We start from the raw sequence: 12,774 nt of genomic DNA, 5'->3' as shown, positions 1-12,774 counted from the left end.
GTGAAAACGAATCTGGGTCCCTTTAACAGGAAAACCCTTCATCTCAGGGTACAAGAAAGTGGACATGAAAAATGAAATTTATTTACAGTTACAATATTTGAAGACAACTTTAATATTGTACGAGAGGAGTAAATTACAGAATGTGAATATTTAGCACACTGTTCTATCTTTAAATTGAGTTTATACTGTTAATAAAATAAACAATTCATAATGTTAGATAATATATTACATAGTCGATTCTACGTGGTATATTAAACAATTGTATGTACATTATATTTTATTTTATGTCAATGTGTCCCCTGCAACGCCCCATTTATATTTTTCATGAAATGTTATGTTTGGTATTTTGTGACAAGTCATAAAGACTTTTTATAAGAAATAAACTACCAATTTCTATGCTCTGTTTTGTTTTGTTTTTGTTTTTGTTTTTGTTTGTTTTTGTTTTGTTTTGTTTTGTTTTGTTTTTTGTTTTGTTTTTGTTTTGTTTTGGTTTTTTTTTTTTTTGTGGTCATATTCTTCATACATTTAATTCGGTTTTAATTTTTGATATTACAAATTAAATGTATGGAGTTATCTACTCTCGTGATGCTTGTTAACACTTTGCATATACAGTGCGATTGGCTTGTAATTTGTAGCTTATCTGTAATAGCAATATAATATAACCTATAATTTCAGTGATAATAACACCTTTTTTTAATTTTCGGATGATATTAAGGTATTTGATTTATAATTGAAATGATATCATTCTTTTTTTTCAATAACGAATATATTTAGAAATGCAGTGAATCATAAGATTTAAATTTGTTATTGTTTCTTCCTACAGGTTGAGGTTTTTAATTTAAGCTACAAGTGCTGTATATGTAACATATTGGTTAATATATAAAACAAGTGTCAAACAGTATGAATCTGCTCGTCTTTTAATAAATCGGATGTGAGCAATTTCATTATTTTTATGAGAATAGCAAAGAAACTTGGCCTACAATACACATGAACGATGCTCGACAATATGACTGCATTTTCCTATGTAGTGTCAACTGAATAGGGTATATGAGTTTCGTTCTAGTAATCGTTTTTCTTACGGCAATTTCCAATGTAGAACGTATTAAAATCCATGACAACATTTTAGTGCTTTACTTCATGGATCTCCAAACGTTGTTTTATAATGCAAAGATTTCTCGTTATGCTTTTGATTTTTCGAACCACTTGTTTCAGGAGGTAATAAATAGTTTTGGTTTTAACACCAAAAGTTGTTGTCTTTTAATACTGAATTCAATGTTCTGAAAATGACAAATATTCATGCATTGTAATGAAAGTATATGACCCCTTTGTCCGAAAAAAAACAGAGTCACATTAAGATACTTCCATACCAATTTTTAAGAATGAAATGTTTACAAGGTGCTCGGGGATAATGTTAAAACAGTGAAGGTAAACAATTTCGGTAATGCTTGTTTTCCCAGTATGATAAGGTTCAACATACAAGTTAGTTGGCCTCTTCACATATTATTTGCACCAGAAATGAAGGCACGTGTACATATTTGCTCTGTTTTAAAGAAAACTGAACAATAAAAATTTACCTTTAAATCCAGACTTTGATACTGTTTAAGGAACAGAACAATGTGACCCTTTTCCAGCAAATGTTTTGGAATAACAAAAGAACCGTACCGGACAACATCAGAGATCTGTTCTCCTTTATAACTGTCAAAGAAGAGGCACATGGAAGGTAAAGTAAAGAAGAGCTCCTACTTGTACATTGTATGTAAGTTAACAGGAATTCAATGTGTGTTTGGGACTGAACTTCAATTTTAAAGCACACTTACGAAATTTAAAAAGACAAACGTATATTTTATTTTCTGTTTTGCATAGTGTAGATGAAAATATAAAAAAAAACAAATTATATTAAATCAGCAACATCAGAAATACGATAGTAAATTGGAAACAGTGAATAACCACAGTATTATCAGGACTGCAAACGAAGGCTTAGATTCAACGAGCGACAAGTTAAATCTTAATGCGCTCTTTGTGCGAGTGATTATACTTTGATTATTCACTGTTTCTAATTTACTATCCTTATTTCTTGATAGCCAAGTTTGTAGTATAACACATTAAAAAAATACCTAAAACACCGTGGCTTCATTCCTTCCTTTGAACAACATAGAACCCCTGGGTGATTGATTTAGCTTCCTATTTCGATAGTTTAGGTTTTGAATACTTCTTGTTTACAATCAAGTGTTGGATTAAGATATTCCTATATATTTGATTTTAATTATGCTGACGAAAGGTTTCTCCTTTAAGGCACGGACAGTGAATCGATATAATTAGCAATATATATGATTGGTTTCTTTTATATTTATCAACCTCTTCATTATTTCAAGGTACCCAATTCCTGACATGACCCATTTTGTTGCCAAAGAATAAATGAACTGTTCATATCGTATTTGGCTTTTTTTCTACATAATTGCATTCACATAAAAATGTGCTGGGTTTCGTTTCTTATGACTTTATTGTTCTTCACAAATTAAAACGAAATATTATGCTAATTTAGATAGAGTTAAACTTAAAACTATTCCTTTATACAGAAACATGTTCTGCTAATATATTCATTCCTTTGTAGTAACAATACTGTTTCCTGTCTGAAGCCGTCATTGATTTTCTGAAACAGTTCGAGACCTTCGCCAAGTTCAGTTAGCAGTTTTCTAATAAAAAATAATGAAAAATAAGACATTGTAGTTAACAAAAATAATATAAGCTTATTATTATAAACATTTGACGTTTAACAATTAACATGTATATTAACCAAAAGACGTACTTGTTTATGGCAACAAATGTCATTATAACCTGTTTTCACGTTTGTGGCACATACTTAGATTTTGATGTTTTTGAAATGCCTATCCCATTTTTTGTCGCTATGATATTGTTGCCAATAGAAATGTAGAAAAGGACTTTAAAAGTATGTGCAGGATATGATTAAAATAGAGGACATACTTTTTACACGTACGATCACATAGTAAAGCGGCGCAGCATCTAAAATAGTTGCTTCAAGTCAGCAGTATAATGTTATTTGTTTCTATGTCCTTTCGTCCGTCTCCATATCAGTCCACAATTCATCTCAATTATAGGAAAGAATAATCAAGGAAACCAAGGTTTTAGTGGTTATCAAAAAGGATGTAATCCAGGGACAAAGACCAGACATGGAAAACAGACATACATAACAAAGAACACAACTGGGACTCCATTAAAAACTGAACCAGGTGCACCAGTAGGATAAACGTCCTCTGCTTTTCTAGAAACACCCGCCGAGTTGCTCATAAAAAGTCAAGTTGGGATAGTCGAAAGAGGAACCAAAAACTAAAAAATAAACACAGCAGCGCTAAGCTTGTCGTAAAAGGCGACTAAATAGTGTTCAGAACCCTAGCCAGGGCTAGGGTGTTCTGCCCATAGAATTACTGGGTTGTGTGCCCCAGGTGGTGGAATGGGGTACCCCTGGCGTGTTACATGCTGGGGTTGTCAGGCTAAAATACGGAAAACCTGACCGCAAACCAGAGTGGTGCACCGTGTTGGGAAAGATGCAACGTTCCTCGCTCGTTAAAAACCCTACTGTGGTATTCGTCCGGAATAGGAACCATAGGGCTTCGCCACAGGATGCTTAATTGCCCGACCCTACCCACCTCTCCTTATTTCCAGCGGCAATCAAAATTTCTCGACCCCATTGTCTATGTGTCCCGTCCCATTTTTCAATTCATCATCATTTCATGTTCATTTTATTATCCACTGCATGTTCATCGCTTGAATATAGCTGAAATATTGCTGCTCGGGCGTTAAACCCCAACAAACAAACACACAAACAAAAGCAATATAACCCTGTTCCACAAGCCTATTCGTTAGACTTCCAGCGCGATACAAATGGTCTGCGTAGAGTCGGCAAGTTCTGGCATAACGTATGGGTTGTGTAATGAACACACCATACGCATGTGCTAAAGGGATGTTGCCACAGATGAAAGGAAAGCTGAATAAAAAATCATCACGTTTGTCGTAAAGTGAATCATCAGTTTTCCACTTCCGTCGATTTCTAAGTGTAGGTCAAGATGTGAGGCTGATATAGTATCCTTTATCTCAAGTTCTTTGGGGTAGATGTGACGTATCAAATCCCCAAAGTAAGGATTGTTGAAAGATAATACGTCATCTTTATAGCTGAAACTGAGATTAAAGGATCTAGCTAAACGATATTTGTCTTCCGGATCAGATCAGCCTCATAAGAGTGAAGGAATAGGTCAACAAGGGAGCACAATTTATTCCCATTGGAATTCCGACGGTTAGTTGAAAAATGCGTCCAGCACATTGGGCAAATATGTTGTCGATTAAAAGTTCCTGCATTTTGTAAACATCTTCTTCTGTATATTTGGAAGATGATTTGGAATTATTTCTTTCAAAGTATGAGGAATCTCTGCCAGGAACTATATATTTGTATCGTTGTATACCATCTTTTTTGAGAAAACAAGAACGATGTATAATATTTTTAAGTCGGGAATTTAACTGAGTTGAATATTGTCACATGTATAGGTTTGTATAAATTGTCTATGCACTTACATAGTTAGATATAATTTGAGGTCTTCTATTTCTCATCTGTTTGATGGTGTGTTGTATGTCAACATCCTGATCTATCCTCATTTTCTCTATAACAGCTGACATTACACAGTACAGACCAGTCTTGTCACATCCATTCCTGAAATATTTAGAAAGACTGTTATTACAAACTACTAAGACCTCTACTGTATTTATATATGACAAAAGAGTAGTTCAATAAAAGCGATATAAAATGTAAATAATCATTATTGCTTTTAATTGTTTGAAAAAAAAGTTATTTCAATCAGATCAATATACGAATTTCGCTGCCAATGACAATCACAGATTTCACAGTTCTAACATCGTTGGGAATTTTGCAGACCCTTCTATAATTTTACGTTACCTTCCCTGTATCAATTTGATCCGATGGAGCAGTGTAGCGAATAGAGTCGTCACATTCTTAGACGTTTGTAGAATATTGATTTGTTGTGACATGCATCATTAATTTGATCCTCTATCCTACATAATAACACATAGATGAACTGTCCCGTACTACCATACATTGTGTACTAAGTTAGAGCCCTAGATTAATTCTACCAGATGGAATGACCCGGCCAGCAAAAGCTCTATTTTTATATAGCCTAGCTGCCTGAGTGGTCTAGGGCGCTGGACTTTGTGCAGGCGGTGTTGCCATAGATGTCACAGCGGTACGAGTTCGAGTCCCCCGGAGGGAACGACAAAAAATTTGACAGTTCTAACATCATTGGGAATTTGTCATTGTTATACGTTTACATATCTTCCCTGTATCAATATCGTACAAATTTTCTTTAATAGCAAAAATAAATAAATCAATTAGTATCAAGTAGACCAAACAGGAGAAATACTTAACAACGCAAACATGATCAACCACGTTGACTTTGTGAAACATATTGTGTTTGAGGTAACTGAGTTATATTGTTTGTGATTTTGATATTTAATACTGGAATACTCATAGCAGCTTAAGGTAAGATTTGAATACAGTATGAAACTTATTGCGTTTATTATGCGTAAACAATTTAATAGATGATATACTTCCACATGTGCTTATACAATAGTGTCATTAATTGTAATGCATGTCATCACAAGCGGGACGATGGAAGATACATATAAAGGCGTATCAAGACAAACACAAAATATAACTAATAATTCTAAACTCATATAACCATCATCTTCTTACATTTTCGAACGTTTTTAAAAAAAATACATCCTGATATAAAAAAGTGAGGTCAGTCATTCATGGAAATAGTGTAATGTAATAAGTTATAAGATTAAATTGTATGTTTATGTCTTTTTATGAAAGGTGTTTTTCCTGGTTGTATAAAGTCGAGTTATATCTTGTATTAGTACAGACTATATTGTACATATCGCAAATATACAACAACTACTTACATTAACACCACAAATTTGATCAATGTACTTTTGTACATTGTAGTCACAAAATTGCGATTTGACTTTTTCAACAAGTCTTCAACTTTCATCAATTGTCCTTTTTAGAAAGTCGATATTTACTTGAAAAACGAGTATTGCAAACATTTATGAAAATATAGATAGATAATCGATGACCCACGATAAGGTAATATAGAGGGAAACCTGCCTGTCTACACAGATCCCCTTTTGGCATTTAAAAAATGATTCGAATGAGATACGTGTTCAGTTCGCATGGTTCCGAAATACATTGCAATCGATATAAAGAAACTAACAACTGTCTAGTATAGACATGTATTCAGACTATTCAGGTTTCAGTTTAGACTGGCTTAACTGTATAATATATGATGTTATGTGCCATTCCTTTCACGACGAGAGGGGATATACAGATTCAATTTTATATTAACACTTGTAAAGGAGACATTTGATAAAAGTATATCATATATTTTCTGCGAAAATTGGAGTCTCTCTCTTTAGTAAAATTCAGGCAGATCATATGATATGGGAAGCAAGGGGTAAACTTTCTTGGACTTCATTTTTCGTTCCAATGAATTGTTTACGTCATATATAGCTTATGTTGTGTACAGTCTGTTTTAAGTGGACAATTGATTGCTAAGAAAACGATTAAAAAAAACCAACACAAATCAACTATTGTTAAAAAAAGAGTTGTTTTCCCTCTTTTAAATGACTGTTGATGCTTTTCTTATTCATTTTGTCTCTTAAATCGTTCCAGTTAATAAAAGCAACATTCAACTTTGAGATTCAGGATTTTATTTTACTCAAAGAGTGTAAAATGTAACAAGTGGCAATCAATAATACAAAACTTTTGACGAAATTGGTAAGATCAACTCAAATACATTTAATTAGAAATGAGCAACTGGTACTGATAAGAGGTTATACATCAAGTGCTTTTTATTAAACTCTTATTAATTCAAACCAAATAATATTCTATTTCATTGGCGGATAGAGTGGGTCCAGTGTGGATATCTGTTGTGGTAAAATTATCGAAATATTAAGTTTTAATCTAAAACAGCCAAAATCTACCCTTGACAACCCATGCTTTGCAAATTTTATGGGAGAGGCGCATGCCCGGCACGCCCCGCCTGAATCCGCCCCCTGTTATTCAGATGAACAGGTTTTCTGTTATGTTATTTTTTTTTTATTCGGGTAAAAAATGCGGAATCTTGTTTGATTTTTTTTTAATATAGGGATCTATTTTCTTGCAGGGGTGTATGAGATAATTTCATGTGCTAACATGCTTTACATATCTTCAGGTTCTGGTGATTGCTTTATTATTTCTGATTTTCAATCTAAATTGATAAAATGATAGAGCTTGTGTCACCTAAACATGCCTCGAATTATATGACACATGTAGGAAAATCTAACTGTGAATAAATGATAATCATTAAACTGGTGTATTGATTATTGTGTTCTCTCTCAATAAACTTAGATACCCTGTATGGTTATAGATAAGCTTCGTCGTAAAACGACATAATTTTTTTTATGATCCAACATTATGATAAAGGTTTGGTACTAGATCTGACAGCTACTCACCGCTACCTGAATTCATGAAAAAAGTAACTATAAGAAATATAATTCATGGGTTGGATGTTTTTTTTTTTTTTTAAATAGCTGAATTTCAATCTACCAAAAAATGCAAATGTATTCATATTCATATGTACGTATTTGTTAAAATATTTCTATTAAGAGCTACCTATATACTGTACATGATCATATACTGCAAACAGCAAATTAGTTTGCTAGTACATGCTCATGCAACACATACATGTATAACAAACCTTTTTTGTACTTTAAGATGTACATGAAATTTCATTGAAACTCAACGAAAGTACCTTAACTACCCTGCATACTTACATTATCATCACAAATTGATAAATATATCAAATGCATCTACCTTTTTGAATGTTCATACTTTTTTTACATTGAAGTCACTAAAAAATGTCTCTTAATCTTTCATAGATGTTCCTTGGTAGGAAATCGATATTTATTTTAAATACCAATATTGCAAATATTTATGAAAATGTCGATAGGTAAGGTAATTTAAAGTGAAACCTGCCTGACTATAAAAAAAGATTCGAATGAGACACGTGTTCAGTTCGCATGGTTCCAAAATACATTGAAATCGATATAAAGATACTAAAACTAGTATAGACATGTATTCAGACTTCAGGTTTCAGTTTAGACTGGTTTCACTGTATAGCGTAAGATGTTACGTGCCCTTTCTTTCACGACAAGAGGGAATATACAGATTCAACTTTTTATTACCACTTGATAAGGGAAACATTTGATAAAAGCATATCATATTTTTTCTTGCGAAATTTGGAGTCTCACCATTGTAAAATTCAGACAGATCCTATGATATGGGAAGCAAGTGGTAAACTTTCTTGTACTTTATTTTTCGTTCCAATGAATTGTTTACATCATATAATGTGTACAATCTGTTTTACGTGGACAATTGATTGCTGAGAAAACGATTTAAAAAAACAACATAGTACATCAACTCGTTATATCCCTCTTTTAAATGAATGTTGGTGTTTTTTTTTTATTTATTTTTGTCTCTTTAATCGTTCCAGTTAATAACAGCAACATGCAACAAGTGGTATTCAGTGATACAGACTATTGACGAAATTGAAAAAGATGAACTCATATACTTATTCAAACGATAACTAAACGAGTACTTAATCCATAATGATCAAACAATTAGCACAGGCAAATTTTATCGGGCAAACCTGGTTTGATCTACATGAAAACTTTCGATTAATCATTCCTGCATTATATAATCCTTTGACTTGTTTTTTCCCACAAAATTACATAGCCATTTATACGTAAATATTTCGATTTACAATATGTTATTCAAAAGTGATTCTGAGAAAGGGTGCATCTGTGATATGAAATAGGTAAAAATGTTTTGAAAACAAAACTTGTAGTGTGCCACCGAATGGCTGGTTTTTACATTGACACACCCTTTAACATCATTTTGAATTTATAATGAGGAATGGGGAAATTTATGGTATATGACAAAGACACCAGTTCATTTCAACTCTTGATTGGTATGAATTTTCCATGTAAACAATTTAACACTGCCTATTTTAGAATTCCGATTCTCCCCTGGTCATAACCAGAAGGGAAGTCTTCACCCCGACCCCAACAAGAGTCCCTTCTCCAATAGAATCCCGACAGCATTTTTATGAAATATTTACGTTAATAATTGGGTTTTACAATTTTGAATTCTTCAGCATTATTTTTAATTAGATATGATGGAAACAATGTATATTTCATATAACTCAATACCTTTAAAGCTAATTTCAACATCATCCCAATTCATGGTCCCAATCTTTTGTACACAATTGACATATCCCCATCAACATTCCCCATCTCCATATTCCTATTTTTTATATAACAGAGACTAGGAAGTTTACCCGATATAAGTATTGTAATTAAAAAAAAAATCACTTGTTTATATAGATTTATTCATGTTATTTATAATCATATGCAATACATGAAAGTTTACACCATGTTTTTTTACATTTACAAGTATACCACACCTCGTTTTGCCTTAGTATTGCCTTGGTTAACAAGTGTTCATTTATTTACTTACGTTGATATGAAGAAAAATTGAAGTGTCTTGTTTTGACAAATATTCAGATTCAAAACTTCATTGTAAAAAGAAAAAGTGTTAGCTGTTTTAGGGATTTTATGCGTAATCTTTCAGGTGATGATGAATTATATAATAACATGTTACAAATTGACCATTCCTTTATGCATATTTTTATCCATGCCAGCTTTTGATTTTTTCTTATCCCCCGTAACACATCAAGGGTTAAGACATAATTCCGTTTATTTCATTAGTAAAACGGGGTGAACTCTAGTTTTTGTATACTCAAATAACTCATTAACTTTGATTCAGAAAATAAATTCAAATTGCAACAGAAGTAGTTTCATCTCCTTATGGATGATAATTATTAAATTGTTACAACTCTATATTCCGTTGCTTCAATGGTTTTGATATGATCACGATCGAATGGTTGTTTATCAGTAATCACCTATATGTGTCATAAATTAGAAAACAAACTGCTTAGATATGTTAAAAGGGTAATCAAGGGAACCGAGATTCTATCGAAAATAAAAAAAAAATAATAATCCAAGGACAAAGACCAGACACGGAAATAGGTAAACACAACAAAATAATGAATACAAGTAACAAAAGTGAATGAGCAACTCGGACTCCACTAACAACTGGGAGTATGAACCAGGTGAACCGGTAGGGTAGGCGTCGTCTGCTTTCCTAGAAACCCCTTTTGAGTTGCTCATAAAGATTCAGGCCCAGGGTTGACTTAAGAGGGAGAGAAAACCACGACACGTTGAACAAATCAAATTCCATGGAGCGGATGGATACACCGTAACAATCTGATTTATCATAGTGATGACCATGAAACCTCTGTAGTAATGACTTCAATCTTGTAGTAACATAATCCTGTTTAAGAAGCCTAACTGTAAGATGTCTAGCGCGATACAAAAAGCCCGTGTTGTTACGGCAAGCTCTTGTCTAACGTATGAGTTGTGATATGTAAAATCCATACGTAGGTGCTGAAGGGATATTACCAAAGATAAAAGGGAAGTTAACAATTCTAAATGAAAGGTCATCATCTTTATAATAAAGTTTGTTCAATAGTTGTCTTTAACTATGGATCTCTAATCTGATCTTTAATATAAAAAATGAAGTCGCAGTGGATACATGTAGGAGCCAAAATATCGTCTAAATATCTGAAGGCGTTGTCAATTTGTTTTACAAAATGTTGTTTGGAATGGTCTTCATTTATTTAAGCCGTAAATTTATCTCCGCAACAATAGAGAAATAGGTCCGCAATACATGGTCAAATTACTGGAAGATAACTGGTATTGCATTAGCGACCGAAAGTGTTGCTTAACAAGAATTCGATTGCTGTAACGATGTCTAATTAACGCAGTGTTTATGTTGTTCGTTACTTAAAATGATCTTTAAGAATTTGAACAAATGTATTCAAATCTCGATTTATGAAAGGACATATTTGAAAAAAATAATTCGTGCATATGAGATTATGTGAAAGTGCTGTGTATAGTGTAGAAAAATCAAAACTTTGAACTTTTGAACAGATCCGGAAGATCCCACATTGGCATATATTTATCAAGCACTTCAGGCTAACTTATAAAACTATAAAAACAGTTTATCAAAAAATTTTCATAAACTTTGTTACAAACATTTGTAGGTAGAATGTTATAATACTGAACGCACTAGTGAGTAATAATAGAAAGTGTGGTGAACAATGATTTGAAAAGGACATAAATCAATATTTATAGGGTGATTTGATGTCTGGGAATACAGTATATGTATTTTGTATGAGGAACTTTAATTAATATCGGCTCGATTTGTGAAGCCGTTTATGTAAGTTCCTCATATCAGCCTCTGAAAATTTAGTCAGCTTGAATGTTGGTGAATTCGTAACTTAATTGAGTAGAATTGCAATATACAATATTCCTCAAATAATAACAATATTGTTTGCAGCATTATTATTAAGAATAAAAAACAACTTCCATGCCGAGTTCATTCAACTTAGGGAAATACGGTCTTTATGTTTACATCAGGAGTAAAGTGGTCTTCAAATATTTAATCTGTATATCTGAATAGTGAATATCTAAACAAATCAAATTCCATTTATGTGCTTCTAGACAAATGAAATTGAACTGTTTAGTAGACTGTATACAAAGCATATTAAAACTTAAAGAACCGTATCAAAATTAGATACTACAATAAGTAAAGATACCTTAATTGGTAGATATGGAAAACAGAAAGACAATGGAAAGTGTAACGAGACAAAAATTTCGCAAAAGACAGTAGTTGGCCCTCAATTTACAGAGTATATGTATAAAAAATGTAAATAGAGACATAATGTTTTAAAAATCGGAAAAAAAAATATTCTGCATTTGCTAACTGTTGATTTCTCAATATGTTAAAGAAAATCAAGACTGTGTTGAATCATATCCAAATGACTGGAGAGGAAACTACAATGGAACAGTGCATACAACTGTCTCTGGTAAAACGTGTAAAATGTGGAATGGCACAAGTTTTTCTAACTACGGGCTAACCAACTATTGTCGTGCACCAAAGATGGACCCAGATTCTCATAATGGGCCTTGGTGTTATGTCGACGGAAATCCTAGTTGGGAACACTGTTTTATTCCAATCTGTAGTGAGTATATATTATTTATTTTGAACACACATGCTATTATTCACTCCCACATAAATTATGTTTATATAATGTTAGTGTTCCACCTACTGTGTGTGTGTGTGTATGTATGTGAGAATATTTTTTTTCTTTCTACAAAATATTTTTGCATTGATGGGTTATTGATTGTGTCATTTTGTCTGCGTATGAAAATAATATACAAACAGAGAACAGGTATTAAAAAAATTCCGTGTGCTTAAGATCGTTAGAAAGCACTGACATTTCAAAATTAAAGTTCAAATTAAAGAAAACATAATTGATAATGACAAGGTAGAAAGAGCAACAGTGTTAATTGCACTTATTGACTAGATCTTATTAGATCCCCTTATTATATTTTATATAAATATTACTAAATTTCCTTTCAATAAAAAGATAAAACCAAATTATTTAAACTTCAATGATGTAAGTGTTTTTAAATCCTCAAATTTCTAATATTTGATGGCATTTGTTTGATATAATTGTTTGC

The 12,774-nt window shown here is 32.4% G+C and overlaps 1 protein-coding gene and 1 long non-coding RNA gene across 4 annotated transcripts in view; one reads left to right on the top strand and one right to left on the bottom strand.

Moving 5' to 3' along the window:
* Nucleotides 1–968: 968 nt before the first annotated feature.
* LOC148605222 (uncharacterized) lies at nucleotides 969–5,393 on the bottom strand. Its single transcript, XR_015915800.1, has 4 exons — nucleotides 4,964–5,393; nucleotides 4,585–4,720; nucleotides 1,575–2,693; nucleotides 969–1,277 (listed from the first exon to the last, which is right to left on the bottom strand). It is a non-coding gene; the product is annotated as an uncharacterized LOC148605222 (long non-coding RNA).
* Nucleotides 5,394–5,537: 144 nt separating this feature from the next.
* Nucleotides 5,538–12,774, top strand: part of LOC148605221 (plasminogen-like) — a 9,656-nt gene continuing 2,419 nt past the window's right edge. Inside the window, exons 1-2 of one of the 3 annotated variants that reach the window (XM_088547992.1) lie at nucleotides 5,538–5,563; nucleotides 12,039–12,272. In XM_088547992.1, coding sequence (XP_088404118.1) covers nucleotides 12,131–12,272 — 142 coding nt within the window. In that variant the 5' untranslated portion in view covers nucleotides 5,538–5,563; nucleotides 12,039–12,130. The remainder of the gene's footprint in view (nucleotides 5,564–12,038; nucleotides 12,273–12,774) is intronic. The other 2 variants (XM_088547991.1, XM_088547993.1) reach the window with 2 other exon arrangements.

Source organism: Perna viridis, chromosome 10 (genome assembly GCF_037379345.1).
Source record: "Perna viridis isolate PV_CMFRI_1.1 ecotype Kerala chromosome 10, ASM3737934v1, whole genome shotgun sequence".
NCBI classification, from domain to species: Eukaryota; Metazoa; Mollusca; class Bivalvia; order Mytilida; family Mytilidae; genus Perna; species Perna viridis.
The sequence above is the reverse complement of the archived record's forward strand: the minus strand, read 5'-3'. Positions and strand labels throughout refer to the sequence as shown.